Genomic DNA, 22,742 nt, shown 5'->3' with positions numbered 1-22,742 from the left:
TTTGGCATGGAACAGTGAACATATATAAATGGTATTATGTAACCTAAAATACGCTTTTATAGTTTCTTTAATACATTCTTAAAAATTATTTGCTTGGTATTGATGTATTATCCTAATATCTGGTTCTTTGAAGAATTGTCTTTACATTTTTGTACTCTGGATAATCAAAACTTTATGTTTTGTCAGTCAGAAACTGATACTCACTTCCCTTGAGAAGTATTACCATGACTGTAATGTTGTCTCTGGAGCCAGCCACTAAAGCAGCACTTACAAGTTCACGGCTAATATATTTGGCTACACCTTCATAGAAATTTTTAGTGCGTGATTCTTTTTCCCTTGAATTTTTGGACACATCATCTATACTTGTTGGTCCATTAGTTTCTTTCTCACTGTAAAGATCATGATTAGTCATTTCTGGTGGAAATGTTCGTGCATTTTTAGGGTTAAAACATGTTGAATCAAACAAATTTTCTTTTGAATTTATAGTTGACACACATTCTGTAGATTCAGATTTATACTGAAACAATATACGGATATTACTTTCTGATATAGAATTGCTTGGTTCATAGATTAGGAAAGGCTCTTTGGATGGTAAAGATTCATTTTGTGTGTTAGAATAGTAGGTTTCTTTATACACTTGAAACATTGTCATTGCTAGTGCAGTGACTTCCTTTGTATCCAAAACTTCCCAGAGTCCATTAGTAGCTAAGATAAGGAATTGGCATAAGTCATCTATAGGGACCGAGATAGTTTGAGGTGCTGGGATAATAGATCTTTTCAGTTTGAGATTTCCATGAAATCCAAGTCCTCGTGTGGTTTTTATTTGCCCTTCTAGGAGCCCGTATGGTTCATTTGAACTAATCATTGCTCCGTTCTGAAGTAGCCGTCGTCTTTCGGTTATGTTTCGTGTAGTGTGTTCTTTCGTTATGCAAAAGCCTTTTCCGTTTCTGCATAAGACTGCTTGTACGTTACCTAGAAGATTATTAGAAAAAATTGATCTTAGATATTTAACCACCAGTTGTATTATAAAGTATGCTCTTAACTCTATTCTGTGTTTCAGTGCATAAATAGGCCATTTTAAAATATTTTTTACATTTGTGAAATACTGATATTACTGGGCAACTTATGGTAATTAAGATTTGAAACTGGGAGGCCAGTTTATCCCTCATTTTTAAGTAACTCAGTGTTTAAAGTAATGCACTTAATATTAAAATAACTAAAACTACAGATACAAAATAACCATCGATTTTTTTTTTTTATGAATCAGCTTCTGAATATTTTATAGAGCCAAGAGTTGAATTTTTTTACGACCAACATATATTCCATAGGGCAGACATTTTTAAAATGTTTAAATAAATGCCTTTTTAATTAAAAACACAAGAATTGATTTTTTTAAAAAAGTGGAGTTGATAGTTTTGTACCTGGTAAAACTTAAAACCTTAAACACATCTATATAGGTGTGGGCGATGAAGAAAATTAGAATGCCACTGTTAATGTCAGTCTTACTAGTTTCATGTTGTGTGATTAAAAAGAAATTAAATCAATTAGCCCTGTAAAGAAAAAACATGTATTATTAATGTATTACATGGATAATAGCTAGACAACATTAAACCCTTTGAAAACTGAAGTCTTAAAAGTTGATTGTAGTTTATTCATGGTTCAGATGAACCTGTGATGTGTGCTTCATTGAAATCTTAAAATCTAAACATAATCTGAACAGATTGAGGGATGGTTGTACTACCACAACTTTTCTTTGGTTTATTAAAAAAGGATTCACAGAGTTTTAGTTTATTAGGAAAGCAATTTTCCCCAAGTTTTTGGGAACATGATTGTATATTTAAGCATAAGCAAGTTTTTCTTGATATGGAGTCATCATTTATAAGAGGGTATATAAATTATTCTGAGATGGGGTTGATGTTTGAATAGTAAGTACCTTTGAGAATTAAAATTCCTGGGATCATGCAAAATTTACATTAGACTATCTGGTTTCAAGCATTGTGCTAGGCCTGGAATCTGACTTTTGTTGCTACAGGGGTTCAATTCTAATCCTGTGTTTGAGGTAAAGAAGTTGAGATTTCAGAAGGCTAAAGTTTACACAACTAGTATGGTTGGACCCAAAGAGCTTAAGTTGAAGCATCAGTGTCAGGCATAGGCTGAGCCTATTGGCTCATTTACATAATGAGAATTACAAAGATGATGAATGTGGAAAATGTTTTTAAAACCAGAGAACTGGGTAAGTGATAGTCCTTAAAACTACATGACCCCTTTTACTTCTCTCTGGTTTGGTTATTAATATTTTGTATTAACTTGTCTTTTCTTCTCGTCACTTTACTTAAACTGCAGAAGGCAAATCAGTAAAATAATTCTTGACTTTTGCTGAGTTGTAAATTATTACTGTACCAGCAAAGCAGCATGGATTGGTAATGAACATGTCACCTGGGTAAATCAAATGTTCTATTAGGAGGACATATGATTCAATACCTCTTTTAAACTAGAAAGTTTCTTTTATGTGTGTACATACACAGAAATAGTGCAACCATAGCTCTGAAAACACAAGGGGCGTTATTTAGCTCAGAATAGTCAAATCCACTGACTTCCTAAATGTTTTATTTGCATGTGGCATTTCAAAGCCCACTCAACAAAAAGAAAAAGTTGTTCCTCTGTTGTGTGATTTGAAAATAATTCAATACAATTATGTTGTTATAATGGAAAGGTGGTAAACTGGTATTTTTATTTTAGTTACCTCTGCAGAAATTGCCAAGCATAACCGTACGCACTGTTTGCCTTCCCCCCCCCCGCCCCCACAATTGCTCTACTAGATAGTAGGAAATGCCATTTTGGCTTATTTTACTATTGTGAACATCCCTTGGGCTCACCACAGTAGAACTTTCTAGAAGAGGGGACATTAAATCCTCATTGCACTTTTCACTCTACCATTTACTTGCTGTCTGACTTTGAGTTGAGTTAGTTTATCCTAATGTAAAGGGAAACAGTACCTTCTGAATAATTCACATCCTTTCCTATGTGAATGGTGCATGAAGAAAAAAGTGAAGGAGAGGTACCTACTGTATCTCAACTATTCACGCACAGCCCAGGAAGTAGAAAGATTCAGGCCTTGAAAAGAGTACTATTGGAACAAGAAGAAAAATTGTATGTGCAAAGTTTAGTAATGTTTTTTTTGCCTGAGTCTAGGTTACATATGTTGTCAGCTGCAAATGGGGTTGTTGAAAGCAGTTGACTACATTAAGCTGAAAGGATAGAATAATGAACAAAAATAATGAACATCTTCCCAAGGAAGATGGGAAATTGGAGGAAGATTTAAATAACACTGTTAATGTCCAAGTGTCTCGGGAACTGAAAGGGGAGAGGAACAGGTCATGACAATTTAAAGATTGGCTTTAAAGAAAGGTTCCTGTAACATCTCTGTAGAGGGAATGAGAATAGGCAGTGAGCTGATGTGAAGACCCTTATCCAAAAGTTTCTGTGAATCTGGGCATAAATATTTCAAATTCCTAGACAAAGTTACCAGCTTCAGCAGTTTGGAGAGATTGTGCTCTTCAGAAAATGTTATCAGAACAAAAGTGGAACAGGGTTACTGCAAGAGGGACATTAAGTATATGAGGATTAGAAAAACTGCTTTGAAATGATACTCAAGCTTTTTCAAGATGGCGTGTATAGTCAGGCAAAGTGTTCTTATACAGAGAGCAACGATGCAACTGCCTCCTGCAATTAATTGCTGGATTATCTTCAACTTGTGAAAATGAAGAGTACTCCTGTAAACTTTGGAGTGACCTTAGAATCACAAGGGAATTCTAGATCTGAATGGGCAAGATCAAGATTTTTTTTCAGATAAAGCCACTCACTATTGAAGATAATAGGAAAATTTATTAAAAAGTGGAGGAAAAAGGAAGAAAAATTATATGTGATGGAAGAAAAACATACAGGATGAGGAGTGACCAGAAATAAAAAGCTTGGTTTGAAAGAAATAGCATGGGGAAGTGGAAACACTTCGGAATCTGACACACTTGTTTGGGCTTTAATTCCAACTTTATGTGACCTTCATTTAGTCACTTTATTTCCCTGAGTTAGTTTTCCACCTGCAATGTTATTATTTGTCAAGGTTATTGTGAAGATTTAAGAAGGTAATTTAGGGGCGCCTGGGTGGCTCAGTCATTAAGTGTCTGCCTTTGGCTCAGGTCATGATCCCAGGGTCCTGGGATCGAGCCCCACATCGGGCTCCCTGCTCAGCGGGGAGTCTGCTTCTCCCCTCCCTCTGTTGCTCCCCCAGCTTGTGCTCTCTGTCTGTCTCTCTCTGTCAAATAAATAAATGAAAAATCTTTTTTTTTTGTAAAGATTTTATTTACTTGACAGACACAGCGAGAGAGGGAACACAAGCATGGGGAGGGGGGAGGAGAGGGAGAAGCAGGCTTCCCATGGAGCAGAGAGCCTGATGTGGGGCTCAATCCCAGGACCCTGGGATCATGACCTGAGCCAAAGGCAGACACTTAGCGACTGAGCCACCCAGGTGCCCCTAAATGAAAAATCTTAATTAAAAAAAAAAAGTAAAGTTGAAACTTGATAAAGTTTTTTTTCCCCCCTTTGGGTCCCATGAAGGAGAAACCAGAAGAGAGGCAGTCCAAAAAAGATTGAGATGAAGCTATAAATGTTTGATTTCAGACATATTTATAAAAAAAAATTCTCATGAAATAGATTTATAGGCTTAAAGAAGTAAGGAGCAATAACTTGAAGCTTGGGAAATGAAATAGTTACTGGGGAAAAGAAAAAGCAATTGAAAAGGAGCATGAACAAACGGGAAATTCAAACATCAGTGAGGTATACCTAAATTGGAAGCATAATGAAATGTATGTAAGTGAGGTCAGGGAAACAACCTATATCCAGTTTTTTTGCAAGACTCTAATTTTGGCAGAAAAGGCTGAATTCGTATGCATGGACACCAGGTTTATGACTCTTCCTACTGATGATCAGTATGAGAGCCTTGCTGATGGGGAGCTAGTTTTCATCAATTATTCAAAAGATCCCTTCGTTCATTTTGTAGGCTGTATGAGCATGAAACTCAAATTCACCATTGTACATCTGGAGCCTAAAAATACTTTACACACTAGTCTCAACTATCGGTCAAATATTTGTTGAATGTATTTTCAGAATCAGGTTTGTATATATGAGTTCACCACCAACTTACCCCAAAAAAGGGAGAGAGGGAAGGTAAAGCATATAAAATGTCAGTGTCTGTTAAGAATATGGTTTCTTTCCTGCATAAAATAAGGTGATTCTGGAATTTTAAAGATTTTATTTATTTGTCAGAACAAGCAGGGGGAACAGCAGGCAGAGGGAGAAGCAGGCTCCCCGCTGAGCAAGGAACCCTCCCCCCCCCCCCCCAATGCAGGACTCCATCCCAGGACCTGAATTAGGTTTTAAAGAAAAAGGATGGGGCTGGAAATAATTACCAGCAACTAGTTTTGTTTCCTAGTGACCTAGTTTTCTGTCCGATGAGCTCATTCTAGATCCAGAGACCAGTCATAGCTTTACCCAATACTTTTCTACTATTCACAATTCCTTAATTGTTGACCACCTCAAGCCCCCATCCTTCTCAAGGTTACCAAGTGATTCCTTTAATCCTCACAACCTCAAGGTAAGGATATCCAGATTTTAACACATAAGAATGAAGCTCAGCAATTATATAAGCTTGCATCACTAGTACAAAAGTAGTTTCTGGGGCCTCATTAAAAGGAATTATCAAGAACAAATATGCACTGGGGTGCCTGGGTGGCTCAGACTCTTGGTTTCAGCTCAGCTCATGATCTCAGGGTGGTGAGATCGGGCCCCACATCAGGCTCCACACTCAGCATGGAGTCTGCTTGAGATTCTCCCTCTCCCTCACCCTCCTCCTCTGCCCCCTCCTCCCACTCTTCTTGTGAGCACCCTCTCTCTAAAATAAAATATTTTTAAAAAAACCAAATATGTATAATCTAGACATAAAGATACTGGAATAGATACACTAAACCACTCATTTACCAATGCCCATTTACCATTCCAGAAATCCTAGGGCCCTTAAGAATTGTCTTAAGAAATCTATTCTGCTTATGCTCTACAAATGCAACAACAAAGCCTGGATGCCGGTACATGTATTCAGTTTATTGAATATTTTAAGCCTACTATTGAGATGAACTGCTCAGGGGGAAAAAAAAAAAGATTCAAAGCAATTGTGATGACTCTGGTATTTTACAAATTTAAATAAATTTGTACAGGAAATACAGAAAAATACAGGAAAAATAAATTCCCTTGCTATAATTATAGGTCTTGTACAATGTCCATTACTGCTCACTGACAAGGCAACTGGTCACCCAAGAGCTCTGATGATGTACAACAAGATTGATATTTTCATGCCTGCTAACACAACATCCATTCTGCAGCCCATGGGTCAAGGAGCCATTTTGACTTTCAAGTCATTACTTAAATACTTTTATGGGGTGATAGCTACCATAGATAATTATTCCTCTGATGGATCTGGGCAGAGTAAGTTCAAACCTTCTAGAAGGGATTCACCATTCTAGATGCCATTAAGAACATTCATGATTCATGGGCAGAGGTCAAATATCAACATCAACAGGAGTTTGGAAGTTGATTCCAACCTTCATGGATGACTTAGAGAGGTTCAAGACCAGTACAGTAAATCACAGCAGATGAGGTGGGAATAGCAAGAGACCTAGAATTAGAAGTGGAGCCCGAAGCTGTGACTGGATTGCTGCAATCTCATGATAAAACTAAACAGATGAGGAGTCGCTTCTTATGGATGAGCAAAGAAAGTGGTCTCTTGAGATGGAATCTAATCTAGTCCTGGTGCAGATCTGCCAAGATCATTGAAATAATGACAAAGGATTTACATTATCACATAAACTCAGTTGATAAAGCAGCAGCAGGGTTTGAGAGGACTGACTCTAATTTTGAAAGAAGTTCTACTGTGGGTAAAATATTAACAAACAGCATCACATGCTACAGGGAAATCATTCATGAAAGGAAAACCAATGGATGTGGCAAACTTTGTTGTCTTATTTTAAGCAATTGCCATAGCTACCCAAAACCTTAGCAACCATCACCCTGATCGGCCAGCACTCATCAACGTCAAGGCAAGACCCTCCACCAGCAAAAAGGTAACAACTCACTATGGAGACCTCAGATGATGATGATCATTTTTTAGCAATAAAGGTATGCACACTGGCTTTTTAGCATACCGTATTGCACACTTAATGGACTACAATATAGTGTGATCATAACTTACAGGCACTGGGAAACAAAAAAAATTTCATTTGACTTGCTTTATTGCAATATTTGCTCTGTTGTGGTGGTCTGGAACCAAACTCGCAATACCTCCTAGGTATATCTGTATAAAAAGAGACAAGTTTATATATATACATATGAACAAAATAGTATAAAGTCTGAGAGGGAAGAAATAAAATTATGCTGTTGAAAGGATTTTATTCTATATGTAAAATGGTATAATATCATTTGAAGGTAGACTGTGAGAAGTTAAAGATGTATACTATAAACTAAAAAACAATATAACGAAGAGTTATAGCTAACAACCTAAGAAAGGAGATAGATAGGAATAAAGAAATCAATTCCAAAGAAGGTAGTAAAAGAGATAATATACAACTGTGTATCCACATAGAAAAGAATGAAGTTGGGCCCCGACCCCATGACACATACAGAATTAATTCAAAATGGATAATAGACCTGAAAGTAAGAGATAAAACTATACATCTTAGAACAAAACACTGGTGTAAGTTTCTGTGGCCTTGGATTAGGCAATGGTCTCATAGATTTGACACCAAAACTACAAGCATCAGAACAACAAAGTTGATACATTGGATTTCATCAAAATTATTTTTGCTTCAGAAGATAACAAGGAAGAGGAAAAAAAAAAAACAACCCATGGAATTAAAATATTTTCTAATCATACATCTGATAAGGGACTTGTGTCCAGAATATAAAAAAGAACCTTGCCACTCAATAGATAAGTAACCCAATTAAAAAAAATGGACAAAAGATTTGAGTAGACATTTCTCAAAGGAAGATAATCAAATGACTAATAAGCACATAAAGAGGTAGTCAACATCATGAGTCAACAGAAAATTGCAAATCAATAGCACTTCATACCCATTAAGGTGGCTAGAGTCAGAAAGACAGCGTTGGGATAATGTGTAAAAATTAAAACTCATACATTACTGGCAGGATAGTGAAATGGTACAGTCACTTTGGAAAATAGTTTGGCAGTTCCTCAAATGGTTAAAGTGCAGAATTACCTTAGGACCCAGCAATTTCACTCCTGGGTATATACCAAAGGGAGTGAAAACATGTCCACACAAAACTTATGTACAATGTCCATGCCTGCATTATTCATAATAGCCACAAATTAGAAACAACTCAAATGTTTTTCAACTGAATAAATGGATAAACAACATGTGACATAACTATACAGTGAAATATTATTCAGCAACAAAAAGGAAAGAAGTACTAATGCATGTTACAGCATGGATGAACATGCAAAGTGAAAGAAGACAGTCACAAAGGAACCCAAGTTCTACAATTACATTTATCGTAAGTGCCCAGAATAGGGACATGTATAGAGACAGAATGTAGATTAGTGGTTGCTTGGACCTGGAGAAATGGCAGGTTAGAGAGCTGATTGCCGAAGGGTACCGGGTTTCTTTTTAAGAGGACGAAAATATTCTAGAATTGACTGTGGGAATGGTTGCACACATCTGTGACTGTACACTTTACATGGGTGAATTTTGTGCTTTGTGATCTCAATAAAGCTATTAAAAATAAAAGCACTGGGGAAAACAAGGATCAAATAAGAATCCCTTATGTTTATAAGGAACTTGTGTGGTTAATTAGAAATGTAAAATTTGTGGTTTATTTGATGTTAGGGAAAAAGTGTAATTATGTATTCTGAATAAATACATTTGTTAGTGTTTTAATTCTGTGAAGATTAATTGAAGCAAAATAGGAGAGCACCAAGAGAAATTTTAAAATGCAATATAAATGGGAAGTGCTAAGAATAAAAAATCAAGAATGTCAGTTTTGAAATTTTTTTTCCACATGCACAAATACAACATTTATTCAATGGTTTCATTATTGCACTCCTGTTTCCTTATATAGTGAGGTTTTTGTTTTGTTTTGTTTAATTCCCAAGTTGTGATGACACTGGTATTTTACAAATTTAAATAAATTTGTACAGGAAATACAGGAAAAATAAATTCCCTTGCTATAATTATAGGTCTTGTTTTATAAAATACAACACATGCTCTTGATAAATTTCTGTGAAAATTTAGTTTTTGTAACCCAACTAAATCACTTTCAGGAGCAGTCTTTTTTTTTTTTAAGATTTTATTTACTTATTTGACAGAGAGAGACACAGCAAGAGAGGGAACACAAGCAGGGGGAGTGGGAGAGGGAGAAGCAGGCTTCCCGCTGAGCAGGGAGCCCGATGCGGGGCTCGATCCCAGGACCCTGGGACCATGACCCGAGCCGAAGGCAGACGCTTAACGACTGAGCCACCCAGGTGCCCCTCTTGTATCATCAATCACGACCTCCTTTTCACAAGTTGGAATTTTTCCCTACATATTTGTTTCTATTAAAATGAAGGATGCCTAAATGAAAACAGTTTAACACAATTATGTAAGCCTGAAAATTCGATCCAACAAATATTTGACCTGGAGATTAGAACCAGCCAAACAGCAGTGATCCTGGAAGTAGTGAATCATAGGAAATTAGACATTTAATGATAGTGTCTAGTTATTCACTGTCTCATAATTCTTCCTTTAATTTTACAAGAACCCTGATGTGTAATGACATTTTCTTTTTTTCTTTTTCTTTTTAACAATCACATAAGGAAGCATTTATTTGAAGTTTAACATGGAATCATACAAATAAAATTTGTATAAACACAAATCCACATCGAGTCATAACACAGATAGCAAAAGACAAAAGTAAAAACAAAGAAAACTAATTGGCAGCTATATACAGTTGGACAGTTGTGTCTTGTACACTAGAAAGTCTTTTACAAAATAATCATCTTAGATCAACAGAAGACCAATCTTCAATGTCGTCCTGCAAGATGGGTTAACTTTAGCAATCTCCTCCTGTTTTCTCTAACATCCTCCTTTAGTATGGCTGGTAATTGTTTTGGTGATTGCCACCCCCTCGAGACGCCTTGCCGTAAGCGCTCTGTTGCCCACTGTAGTCTGCACATCGCTGTCCATATCCATAGTTCCCATAGTTATACCCAGTATAATCACAGCCGCCATAGCCACTATAGTTTTGATCACCCCATAGGCACTATTGTAATTTCCATATCCTTGATCATAGGAGTTCTTAAATCCTTGGTTCCAGTTTTGGCCCTGACCTCGTCCACGACCCCTAGTACCACCTCGTCCACCAGCTGCAGCACCTCTTCCTCCTTTTTGTTGTTGCTGTTGCTGCCTGTATACCTCTTTGGGTTGTGCAACTTTGATTTCACACTTCCCAGAACCAATTTGATATCTGCTTTCTAACAATTTCTTTACTGGCTCTTCGTCTGTATATGTAATAAAACAAAATTCTCTTCTTTCATTTGTTTTTGTATCCATGGGAAGTTCAATATTTTCAATCTCTCCAAAGGCTCCAAAATATTCTTTAATTTGTTCTTCAGAAGTATCTGGGCTCAATCCACCCACAAAAACCTTTTTGGGGGGTTCTTTCCCTTTTAAAGCTTTGGCCCTTTTGGGGTCAATTTGCCATCTAATTTGTGTTCTTTCAGTTCCAAAACCTTATCAACACTAGCAGCATCTCTGAAAAGCACAAATCCAAATCCTCTTGATCTTCCAGTCACTGGATCTGTTTTTATTGTACAGTCTACAACTTCCCCAAATCGAGACAAATATTCAGTCAGATCTTTCTTGCTTGTATCCCAGCTCAAGCCCCCAATAAACATTTTACCGTCATCCTGCTGATTCTTGCTCGCGTTGATCTTGGATCCCTCTGCGAATTCCTCTCTGTTGCTGTACCCGTTCATGTCCTCCATGGTGGCGGAGTTGTCGGCCGTGGGGTGCTGGCGCGCAGTCCGGGTCGCGGCAGCAGCGGCGGCGGAGCGTTGTATGGAGCTGGATTTAAAATGGCGGCGGAAGAGCTGTAATGACATTTTCTAATGGATGTCCCACGTCCAAGAATATGGGTCAGTTCCCAGAGTGGTGTGAAATCTGAAAACTATGCATAATATAGACCGGCTCTGAAGCCATCTGGAACCTCAGCATAAAGCCTGAAAAGTGACAAAAATGCTGAGGAAACTGGCATTGGACTTGACTTCTTTATATTGCTTAATCTGGAGTACTCATCTTGGGCTCAGAACCAAAGCTAGAGGGGCGCATGGGTGGCTCAGTCGTTAAGCGTCTGCCTTCGGCTCAGGTCATGATCCCAGGGTCCTGGGATCCAGCCCTGCATTGGGCTCCCTGCTCGACGGGAAGCCTGCTTCTCCCTCTCCCACTCCCCCTGCTTGTGTTCCCTCTCTCGCTGTGTCTCTCTCTATCAAATACATAAATAAAATCTTTAAAAAAAAAATTAAAAAAAAAAAGAACTAGAGCTAGATCAGAAACAGGCTGATACCCAGGGGCCTTGACATTGTAGTGGTCTTTGATTATCTGGTTTTTGTTTGGAGCCATCTCAAACACATCGTCCCACTCGCTGAGGGCCAGCCTCCTCAGGTTGTGGAAACAATTCCCTTCAGATGCAGCATGACATTGTGAGCTTGATTCCCAGCTCCAACTCCTATTACCTCCGAGACCTTGAACAAATTATCTCACCTCTCTGAGCTTCCCTTTTCTTATCTGGAAAAATGGGGTAACAACACCTAGATACGAGAGGGGTGGTGGGAGATAGAACAGGTGTTTAAGGGTCCAAACTTGCAGCAAGTAGTAAATAAGTCCTAGAGATCTAATGCACAGTATAGGGAATATAGAGAGCAATACTGTATTATAGTCATCAAACTTGTTGAGACTAGAATTTAATTGTTTCAACCACCAAAAAGAAATGATAATTATGTAACATGATAGAAATGCTAATTATCACCCAAACAGCAATCATATTACTATATATGAATGTATCATATTAACATACTTTAAACTTGCACAATGTTATATGCCAAACACATTAAAAACAAACAATACTTAGAGGATATCTTTCGATATCAGGGTTCTCATAAGACTAAATGAAAAATTAGGCTATATTCAATATTCAATAAATGGACACTATTATTAATTATAACTCTAGGGGCACCTGGGTGGCTCAATCAGTTAAGTGTCTGCCTTCGGCTCAGGTCATGATCCCGGGGTCCTGGGATCCAGTCCCACATCGGGCTCCTTGATCAGCAGAGAGTCTGCTTCTCCCTCTGTCCTTCACCCTGCGCATGCTCTCTCTTGCTCTCTCGCTCAAATAAATAAATAAAATCTTAAAAAGTAATAATAGTAACAACTCTATACAGGGGCACCTTACTAGCTCAGTCGGTAAACCATGAGATTCTTGATCTCAGGGTCGTGAGTTTAAGCCCCACACTGGGGGTAGGGTTCACTTAAAAATAATAATAATAACTCTATTGATGAAAGGGGTAGTGGAAACCTAATGAAGCATGTCATGGAACTCAGCTTAACTTTGCTAAAAATGTTTTACGTATAGGCTTTCCATTTTGGCAACCTCCTAAGGTAGACCTTTAGCACTGAAAGGATTGCTTCTTGAAATACAGTTTTAAAAATACAGCCAAATGTTTGGAGAAGAGAATATATGCTTATAAACTTGAGGCACAAATTATTGTTTTCTCTAAAATTAAATTGATGCTACTTGGCCAGTGAGCACAAGTGACCTATCGCAAATGCATTATCAGAGTGACTGACCAGTTTAAACAACCAGACTTGTAACAATCCTTGAAGAACTTTCCATTCTCCCGGAAAAGGGAGGTATGGGAAATGTTTTTTGTTTCATTCAGATCTAAGCAAATGTAATATGTTTGCTTTGCCTTTATTTATGGCTGTATTGCTACCCCATTTAGAAAATTTAATGTTTCTGTCAAATTATTACATATATGTTCCTTCTTGGGAAAAAAATTTCAATTATTTTTGTGCCTGCAATCTGCATCTAAATGTGATTGTTGGTCATTTCTTAAATTAGTCAATGGAATTTCAAGGCATTAATAAGTCACTAAATCATAGGCCACTAAATAGCTCTGGAAGCAAAAGAAGTTTTGCTGCCAGGAATAAAAAATAAATGTAAGGTGTGTAATGTGTACCACTCCATGTACATACCAGTGTTTGCAATATGGAGTACTCCAGACATTATTTGTGGCATCATCTGGGAAGGGAAACTCTTTGCCAAGTCATCACCCTTATTGATTTTCCAATTCTTGTTAGCATAGGGTTTTTTAATATTGCCTTCCAATATACAAGTAACTGCAGAACAGCCACTCCATCGAACCCTGGATACTTCATTCCTTCCGAGACGTAAAAGTCTATCCATTCTCCAAAATGCTTTTGCAAACGCTTTGTGTATGTTCTCATACTCACATTTCACCGTTCTTCTCTTTCTCTTTATGGAGGAAAAAAGTTCTTCTATAGCTATGTATTCCTCCCTAAATACTGTGTGAAAGGATTTGATTACGTTTTGCTCTTCAGGAGTCATTTGGTAGGAAGGATCAAATCTGGAAAGTTGATGGAGAAGTAAAAGTGGAAGTTCCATTGATGTCAAGTCTGCCGCTGAGGCACCATGATGTCCATCGAACAAACCCAAAAAACACACGTCAGGTTTATTGCCAAAGTTATTCACCACAGTGAATTTATCATTCATGTCAGCTTTCCATGTAGAATTTCTATCTTCACAAACGGCCACACCCTTAATCAATACATGACAGATTGTTTGAGAATATATGGAACTCCTGTGAATGTTATCAATAATCTTATAGTATGCTGGGATTTGTTTCTGCCAAAGTAGCTCAAAAGCATTATTAATGCTCTGTAGGATTTTTTCAGTGAATATAGAAAATGACAATAGTTTAGTGATTATAAACTGTCTCTGGATGGAAATCAGTGGGAGCGCGGGTTTCTTTCCACCCATCCATTGAAACCCCAGGGTGGCCAGAGCCACGTGCAGCTTTTTATGGAGGAAAATTTCAGGTAGATCAATTTCATGCTTGCATATGGAACAGGGAAATGTGATCATTTGGTCATGCTGCTCTTCATGGTCTTCAGAGCCTCTTGATGGTCTGTTCTTTTTCATCCTTCTAAAATACCTTCTTCTCAAGGAAAGTGGGATTTCTTTCACTGAATCAAATGTTGATTTTCTCACATTCCATTCCCTTGATTTCCAAAACACTCTGCAAACAAGACAAAATATAATGACATGACAGGAATGACACACTGAAAGTCTTTTTTTTCTTTAACATTTATTTATTATTTATTCATAAAAAGTGAGAGAGTGAACACCTGGCGGAGGCATAGGGAGAGAATCTTCAAGCAGACTCCCACTGAGCACAGAGCCCAATTCCGGGCTTGATCTCTCAACTCATGAGATCATGACCTGAGCCCTGAGCCGAAGTGGAGAGTCAGGCACTTAACCCACTGAGCCACCCATGTGCCCCAACACAGTGAAAGTCCTTTCAAGCAGACCCTTGTCTTTGCAATTTGCTTTAGTTCCTCACGATTCTATGTGAGCCTACCACTGAATATCCTGATGCATCTTTCTATCATTCCCCCAAAAAAACACACAGTAGAAGTACTCAAAAAATTGGTGACTGAACTGTGGATGCCTGAATAAAATTAGGCAAAGTCTCTACAAAGTCAACTAGAAATCTAAGAGCAAATACTCAGAAATCAGCACAAGGTTGTATCCCAGGCATGTGAAGGTACATGCTTGACACCTAGGTATTTGATTTAAAATTTGAGCATAATTATTTTTGTACTCCATTTTATGTTGCTGAAAATACTTTTGTTTTTTTCTACTTAAAGGGTTCACAGGAAAATGAATAGGAGGGGCACCTGAGTGGCTCAGTCAGTTAAGCATCTAATTCTTGGTTCTGGCTTTGGTCATAATCTTAGGATGGTGGGATTGAGCCCTGCATGAGGCTCTGCACTCAGCACCGTGTCTGCTTGAGATTCTCTCCCTCTCACTCCCTCTCTGCCCCTTCCACTGCTTGTGTGCTCTCTCTCTCTAAAATAAATAAAAATCTTTAAAAAAAACATTCTAAAACCTAAAAAAATCAAAGTTAGTAGCTTTAAATGCTTATGACATGTGACATGTTGTTAACTTCAACTCAACGTCATGTAAGTTATATTTAACTTCAACTCAACTCATAGAAGTTGTATTTGATCTGAGTACATTTGATGTGTTAGATTGGCCCACAACAAGAAGAATGTCTGAGGCCCATAGGGACTTAAAACATTCCAAGCATAGTAAAGGTATTCAAAAATGCTGATAGTTGTTAAAATAAGAAATGAGTCCATTTAGTACTAATGACAAAATAATAATAATATCTCTTAAGAGCATAAAAGTAATGCATAATCATTTTTAAGTTCAAGACAGAAAGACACAAACTAGAAATGAAAGAGTGTTCTCCTTGTTTCCCCAGTCTCGCCTCCACCTCCCAAATCCCAGTCTCGGTTAATGGCCTGTTATCTATCTTTCCAAACATGTATATATAAGATATTTTGTAATATATTAATAATATATTGTACTTGTTATTATATATAAATACATTATAATTATTATATACATTATATATTAATATATTATAAGTATATCATTAATGTAATATATTATGTTACATATAATTATATAATAATATATTAATAGTATTAACATTACTTACATAAATATATTTACATATAAAATATATATGTCATCTTTTCTGAAATGTAAATAAGAGTCACATTTTGCATACCATCCTAGAATCTGCCATTTTTACTCAATACTAAGTCATGGCCTCATATTGCAAGTTTGAATATGGAAAGACAAAACAATATACTATGAACAATGTAGAGTTTGGATTTAAAAAAGAAACTGTCTTCAAAAAAAAAATCTGTCTCCACTTACAAATTATATGGCCTTAGCCAAGTTATTAAGCTTCTCTGAACATCTGCTTTCTTATCTGTAAATGAGTAGGATTATTTATAGCATCAAATGAGATAAATGGTGAGGCAGTTGGCAAAAGGGGACATTCAGAAAGTGCCGGCTCCTTCTACCCTAAGCAAAAAGGACACTTAGAACTGTACCAGATGAAAACATATCACATGAAGACATGAAATTGTAATGTTTAGGGGACAATGTATTCTATATAAAACTAATTTAAGGAAAAAAATCAGTAAATTAATGGGAAAGGATTTTTTTCTTAAGTAATCTTTATACCCAATATGGGAGTTGAACTTAGAACCCTGAGATCAAGAGTTGCATGCTCTACCGACTGAGCCAGCCAGGTGCCCTGGGTGAGGATTTTTTTAATAGCAGTACCTGAATCTGAGTGTTTCAGAATTGTGTTATATGTATTTATTAATATGTTGTGGTAAATTGTATATATCATTGCTTTGCTACAATTGTTACTCAGTTTAACAAATAATAATAAACTGGACATATAAAATAAAACACAATTTAGGGGCGCCTGGCTGTCGTGAGTTCAAGCCCCACGTTGGGTGTAGAGATAACTAAATAAAGACTTGAAAAAATGGAACACAATTTTGAGAAACGTATGTAAATTAAAAATGAAAGCATAGGGGCCCCTGGGTGGCTCAGTCGTTAAACGTCTGCTTTCGGCTCAGGTCATGATCCTAGCGTCCTAGGATCGAGCCCCGCATCGGGCTCCCTGCTCAGCGGGGAGCCTGTTTCTCCATCTCCCACTCCCCCTTTGTATTCCCTCTCTTGCTCTGTCTCTTTCTGTCAAATAAATAATAAAATAAAAAATCTTTAAAAAAAAATGAATGCCTCCTTTCTGCCCGTGGACGCCGCAGAGTAAGCATCATTAAAGTCTCCCCTCCCACCGCCGTCATGTCTAAGTCAGAGTCTCCCAAAGAGCCTGAACAGCTGCGGAAGCTCTTCATTGGAGGTTTGAGCTTTGAAACAACCGATGAGAGTCTGAGGAGCCATTTTGAGCAATGGGGAACGCTTACGCACTGTGTGGTAATGAGACATCCAAACACCAAGCGCTCCAGAGGCTTTGGGTTTGTCACGTATGCCACTGTGGAGGAGGTGGATGCAGCCATGAACGCAAGGCCACACAAGGTGGATGGAAGAGTTGTGGAACCAAAGAGGGCTGTCTCAAGAGAAGATTCTCAAAGACCTGGTGCCCACTTAACTGTGAAAAAGATTTTTGTTGGTGGCATTAAAGAAGACACTGAAGAACATCATCTAAGAGATTATTTTGAACAGTATGGGAAAATTGAAGTGATCGAGATCATGACTGACCGAGGCAGTGGCAAAAAGAGAGGTTTTGCTTTTGTAACATTTGATGACCATGACTCTGTAGACAAGATTGTCATTCAAAAATACCATACTGTGAATGGCCACAACTGTGAAGTAAGGAAAGCCCTCTCTAAGCAAGAGATGGCTAGTGCTTCATCCAGCCAAAGAGGTCGAAGTGGTTCTGGAAACTTTGGTGGTGGTCGTGGAGGTGGTTTTGGTGGGAATGACAACTTTGGTCGTGGAGGGAACTTCAGTGGTCGAGGTCGCTCTGGTGGCAGTCGAGGTGGTGGTGGCTATGGTGGCAGTGGGGATGGCTATAATGGATTTGGTAACGATGGAAGCAACTTCGGAGGTGTCGGAAGCTATAACGATTTTGGCAATTACAACAATCAATCCTCAAATTTTGGACCCATGAAAGGAGGAAATTTTGGAGGCAGAAGCTCTGGCCCCTATGGTGGTGGAGGCCAATACTTTGCCAAACCACGAAACCAAGGTGGCTATGGTGGTTCCAGCATCAGCAGTAGCTAGGGCAGTGGCAGAAGGTTTTAATTACTGCCAGGAAACAAAGCTTAGCAGGAGAGGAGAGCCAGAGAAGTGACAGGGAAGCTACAGGTTACAACAGATTTGTGAACTCAGCCAAGCACAGTGGGGGCAGGGCCTAGCTGCTGCAAAGAAGACATGTTTTAGACAATACTCGTGTGTATGGGCAAAAAACTCGAGGACTGTATTTGTGACTAATTGTATAACAGGTTATTTTAGTTTCTGTTCTGTGGAAAGTGTAAAGCATTCCAACAAAGGGTTTTAATGTAGATTTTTTTTTTTTTTGCACCCATGCTGTTGATTGCTAAATGTAATAGTCTGATCATGACGCTGAATAAATGTGTCTTTTTTTTAAATGTGCTGTGTAAAGTTAGTCTACTCTGAAGCCATCTTGGAATACTACCCCAACAGTGTGAAGTTAGAATTCCTTCAGGGTGATGCCAGGTTCCATTCGAAATTGATTTGCAACCTGCTTGGGCACAGAAGCCGTTGTCTCCAGTTAGTTGAACTGACAGTTGAACTGACAGTTAATGTGTTGTGACCTGGAGTTCACCATTAAAAGGGTCACCCAAGGAAAGTCCTGGAGTTTATTTGGTTATTAATATGATTGTTGGCACATCCTATGCAATATATCTAAATTGAATTATGGTATCAGATAAAATTATAGATGGGATTAAAGCTTGTGTATCATCCATTATCATGTGTAATCAACAAACTATTTAATATTCTCCTGAAAAAAAATGAATGCATAAGTAAAGTAATACTTTATGGCTAGAGAAAATAGGCAAAAATCTTTAAGATTCTTCCCAGTAGAATTTTCATTCTATATGCTATGCAAAAGTCTTATTTCGAGGGAAGAAAACTTTCTATGAAAAATGATAAATAAGATGGAGTACCATGTAATTGGCAAAGGGCTTTAGCAAAGTTCATATATGGTTTACATATGGCAATATGATTAAAAATTAAACAAGCAAAGCTCTGAAAAGTTTAAAATGTTTTGCTGTTTTCCTTATTTGTATTTAATTCCCTGAAGGGCACAACTGTATTGAATATAGCTACTCATTCCTATTGTAAAATTTTATTTACAAATTTCACCTCATAAATGCTTCTGAAGCTGTTAGCATATTAGTAGGCCTTCCTGGCTTTGCCTCAGCCACAAATTTTTGTGTGTTTTTATTAACAGAAAAATGTAAAAGTACACAAAAATAGAAGACTATAATGAGCCCCCATATGCCCATCATCAGCTTCAACCATTATCAACATTTGTCCATTCTTGTTTCATCTTTGTCTTCAGCCATTTTGTTTTTTTATTTCATTCTATTACTTTATTGGAATATTTAAAAGAAAATGCCAAAATTATATCAATTTCACTAATAAACACTTCAGTCTCATCAACAAATATGATCAGCACCCATTCACTTCTTCAATACCTACCACAGGACAACTTCTGTCCACACATATGCTGACGATGCACAGATAGATAAGGCTTGAAGCCTTGAGGGGAGGAGTTTGCAGAGCCATTCATGTGCTCACACAAAGAATTAAACAGGTCAGATGAAGTCCAGGACAGTGCCCGCCAAGGGACCTAACCCCTTATGTAGCCAGGAGTGGCATCATGACACCTGAGAAGCCGACCTAGAAAAACTCACAGTTGAGAGATATCAACAAGTGGGTCGAAGGCAAATCTGAGGGAATGACTAGTTAGCCGGAGGAAGAGGACCCACTGAAGGAAATGGACAGGCAAACAGAGAAGTAGGGGGAGAAATGAGAGCTGGCAAAGCTATTAAGCTCTTCTGGCCAAAATGTATAACAAATATTTTTATTTGCTATTATTTGGTAATGTTCATGTAAAGGATGCAGTTTTCCTGAGGCCTGATGAACTGTTGGGACAATACATAAGGCACCTTACCACTGTGATTCGACTTAGAGCCAATCCTTCATACCAGAAGTTTATTTTTCTGTATATGGGAAATAGCCATAAAACAGTTCTCTCTCACATGGAACTATTCTTACAATATAATGTGTCATTCATTCATTCAACAAATGCTTCAGTGTCTGCAATATGCTAGGTACTGTTTCATTTGCTGGGGATACAGCAGTAAACAAAACAGGGCTGTGATGAAGCTTATATTCTGATAAGAAGGCAATACATAAAAGAAACATATGAACATGTAATACCAGATGGGAGTAAGTACTAACATGAAAAATATAGCAGAATAAGAGTATAGAGAGGGATGGAAGCCCTCCTTTGTAGAAGGTAGTCAGAAGAATATATCATTTCCCCGTGTACATAGTCTAACAAGAAGCCAAGATTTCATTTGATAACTAAGAAAGTGGAGGAAAAAGAACACTGTAGATAAAATTGTTCATTGACTTACAGAGGGCAACGGACACATGAAAAGATGCTCATCATCAGAGAAATGCAAATCAAAACCACAATGAGATAGATATCACCTCACACCTGTCAGAATGGCTAAAATCAAAAACAAAAGAAACGACAGGTGTTGGCGAGGATGTGGAGAAACAGGAATCCCTGTGCAGTGTTGGTGGGATTGCAAACTGGTGCAGCCGCTGTGGAGAACAGTATGGAGGTTCCTCAAAAATTAAAAATAGAACTATTCTATGACCCAGTTATCAAACTACTGGTATTTACCCCCAATTTTTTTTAAAGTAATTCAAAGGGATCCATGCACATCTATGTTTATTACAGCATCATTTTTTTTTCCTAAAGATTTTATTTATTTATTTGACAGAGAGAGACACAGCGAGAGAAGGAACACAAGCAGGGGGAGTGGGAGAGGGAGAAGCAGGCTTCCCGCTGAGCAGGAAGCCCATTGTGGGTTTCGATCCCAGGACTCCAGGATCATGACCTGAGCCGAGGCAGATGCTTAACGGCTGAGCCACCCAGGCGTCCCTGCAGCATCATTTATAATAGCAAATTATGAAAGCAGCGCAAATGTCCACTGATAGAGGAGTGAATAAAGAAGTAAGATATAGGGGCACCTGGGTGGTTCAGCCGTTAAGCGTCTGCCTTCGGCTCAGGTCATGATCCCAGGGTCCTGGGATCAAGCCCCGCATGGGGCTCCCTGCTCAGCGGGAAGCCTGCTTCTCCCTCTCCCACACTCTCCCCGCTTGTGTTCCCTCTCTTGCTGTGTCTATCTCTGTCAAATAAATAAATAAAATCTTTAAAAAAAGTGAGATCTATCTATCTATCTATCTATCTATCTATCTATCTATACATATATTGGGATATTACTCAGCCATAGAAAAGAATGAAATCTTGCCATTTGTATCAACATAGATGGATATAGAGAGTGTAAGGCTAAGTGAAGTCAGTCAGAGAAAGACAAATACCATATGATTTTACACATGTGGAATTTAAGAAACAAAACAAATGAACAAAGGGAAAAAAAAAGAGAGACAAACCAAAAAATAGACTCTTCACTATAGAGAATAAATTGACAGTTACCAGAGGGGCAGTTGATGGGAGGATGGGGGAAATAGGTGGTACCTTTCACAGTGTCCCATCTCCTAGACTCACTATGGGATCCTACTTGTCTGTCTGTGGCCTGGATCATTTACATAGGAATCTGATTTACTGATTTAGGGAATCTACCAAATAGTTTTCAGCCCTCTCCCAGTGAGGGTTATCAAGTGTATTCAGCCTGAGCCACCCCTGAGTGTTCCGGTTTCTCATAATTGTGTTTGCTTTCTAATAACGCTTGGATACAAACAAAAAATGGGGGGATTAAGAGCACATTTATCATGATGAGCTCTGAGTAATGTATAGAATCGTTGAATCACTGGGGCGCCTCAGTTGGTTAAGCGTCCGACTCTTGATTTCAGCTCAGGTCATGATCTCGGGGTCGTGGGATCAAGCCCTATGTCAGGCTCCGTGCTCATTGTGGAGTCTGCTGGAGATTCTTTCTCCCTCTTCCTCTGCCCCTCCACCCGCTCACCTTCTCTCTCTGTCTCTCAAATAAATAAATAAATCTGTACCAAAAAAATTGTTGAATCACTATATTGTACACCTGAGACAAATCTAACACTGTATGTTAATTACACTGGAATTTTAAAAAAATGTTCATTGACTACATTTGTCATCCAATAGAAATGAAGACAATTTACCTGAAAGCACTATTAATTTCCTTGCTCATTTGGAATTGTTACCTCCCTTCACCTCCTCTTACGGCCTTTCCCCAGCCTCCATTCCTCCAACTTGGATAGTGATGGTGATGGCTGTAGTGGAGGTGGCTATGGTGGTCGTGGCTGTGGCAGTGGTGGGGGGCGGGGTCCCAGTGATGTGATGGGAGACCTCTCTGTGTGGAATGTTCACTACATCACCTGGAACCTTGGTCAGAATTCTCTTTATGATTCTGAAGGACTATGAAGCAGGAAGGGTACAACTGTATTAAGTAACAAACTTGTGCTTGAAATTTCGGAAAGAAGAATCATTCATTAAACATACTGTCTTGAGCCTGCGTAATAGGATAAAAAAAATAAGAGGAGGGACTATCAAGTAAGTTTTTTTCTTTTAAGTCATGGACTTTCAACATACTGATTCCAGAAGGCCACCCTTAATGCACAGACCAGTTCTCTTCTCACTCAGAGGTAAGGTATCTCAGCCCATCTCTCCAGGACCCGCCCTGTAGGGTCTGCCCACTCCATCTCGCTGCCCTAAGTCACTGCCAGAGTTATAGACCTTGTTTGAACCG

General features: G+C 38.3%; 2 protein-coding genes across 4 annotated transcripts; one reads left to right on the top strand and one right to left on the bottom strand.

The window, feature by feature from the left end:
- Nucleotides 1-36: 36 nt before the first annotated feature.
- PP2D1 (protein phosphatase 2C like domain containing 1) lies at nt 37-22,329 on the bottom strand. Of its 3 annotated transcripts, none has more exons than XM_027583244.1 (3): nt 22,156-22,329; nt 13,350-14,413; nt 37-972 (listed from the first exon to the last, which is right to left on the bottom strand). In XM_027583244.1, exons 1-3 carry the CDS (start codon nt 22,182-22,184, stop codon nt 173-175), a joined length of 1,893 nt encoding a protein of 630 aa, XP_027439045.1. In that variant the 5' UTR covers nt 22,185-22,329; the 3' UTR covers nt 37-172. The 3 variants fall into 3 exon arrangements, with proteins under 3 accessions (XP_027439045.1, XP_027439046.1, XP_027439047.2); XM_027583245.1 differs by having other exon boundaries at nt 13,608-14,413; XM_027583246.2 differs by lacking the exons at nt 13,350-14,413; nt 22,156-22,329 and adding an exon at nt 10,999-11,268.
- On the top strand, nt 17,029-18,516 carry LOC118356863 (heterogeneous nuclear ribonucleoprotein A1-like). The gene has a single exon (XM_035726917.1). The coding sequence runs from the start codon at nt 17,074-17,076 to the stop codon at nt 18,013-18,015; it is 942 nt and encodes a 313-aa protein (XP_035582810.1). The 5' UTR covers nt 17,029-17,073; the 3' UTR covers nt 18,016-18,516.
- Nucleotides 22,330-22,742: the final 413 nt, after the last annotated feature.

This window comes from Zalophus californianus, chromosome 1, assembly GCF_009762305.2.
Source record: "Zalophus californianus isolate mZalCal1 chromosome 1, mZalCal1.pri.v2, whole genome shotgun sequence".
Taxonomy (NCBI): Eukaryota; Metazoa; Chordata; class Mammalia; order Carnivora; family Otariidae; genus Zalophus; species Zalophus californianus.
Note: the sequence above shows the minus strand (reverse complement) of the source record. Positions and strands in the feature narration are given on the sequence as shown.

Excerpts from the sequence above, each read along its gene's own strand:
- LOC118356863 (XM_035726917.1), top strand. The coding sequence starts at position 17,074 with ATGTCTAAGTCAGAGTCTCCCAAAGAGCCTGAACAGCTGCGGAAGCTC.
- PP2D1 (XM_027583244.1), bottom strand. The coding sequence starts at position 22,184 with ATGAGCAAGGAAATTAATAGTGCTTTCAG. Across the intron at positions 14,414-22,155 it reads GAAATTAATAGTGCTTTCAG|AGTGTTTTGGAAATCAAGGG; the intron begins GTAAATTGTCTT and ends TCTTGTTTGCAG. Across the intron at positions 973-13,349 it reads ACTCCATATTGCAAACACTG|GTAACGTACAAGCAGTCTTA; the intron begins GTATGTACATGG and ends ATAATCTTCTAG.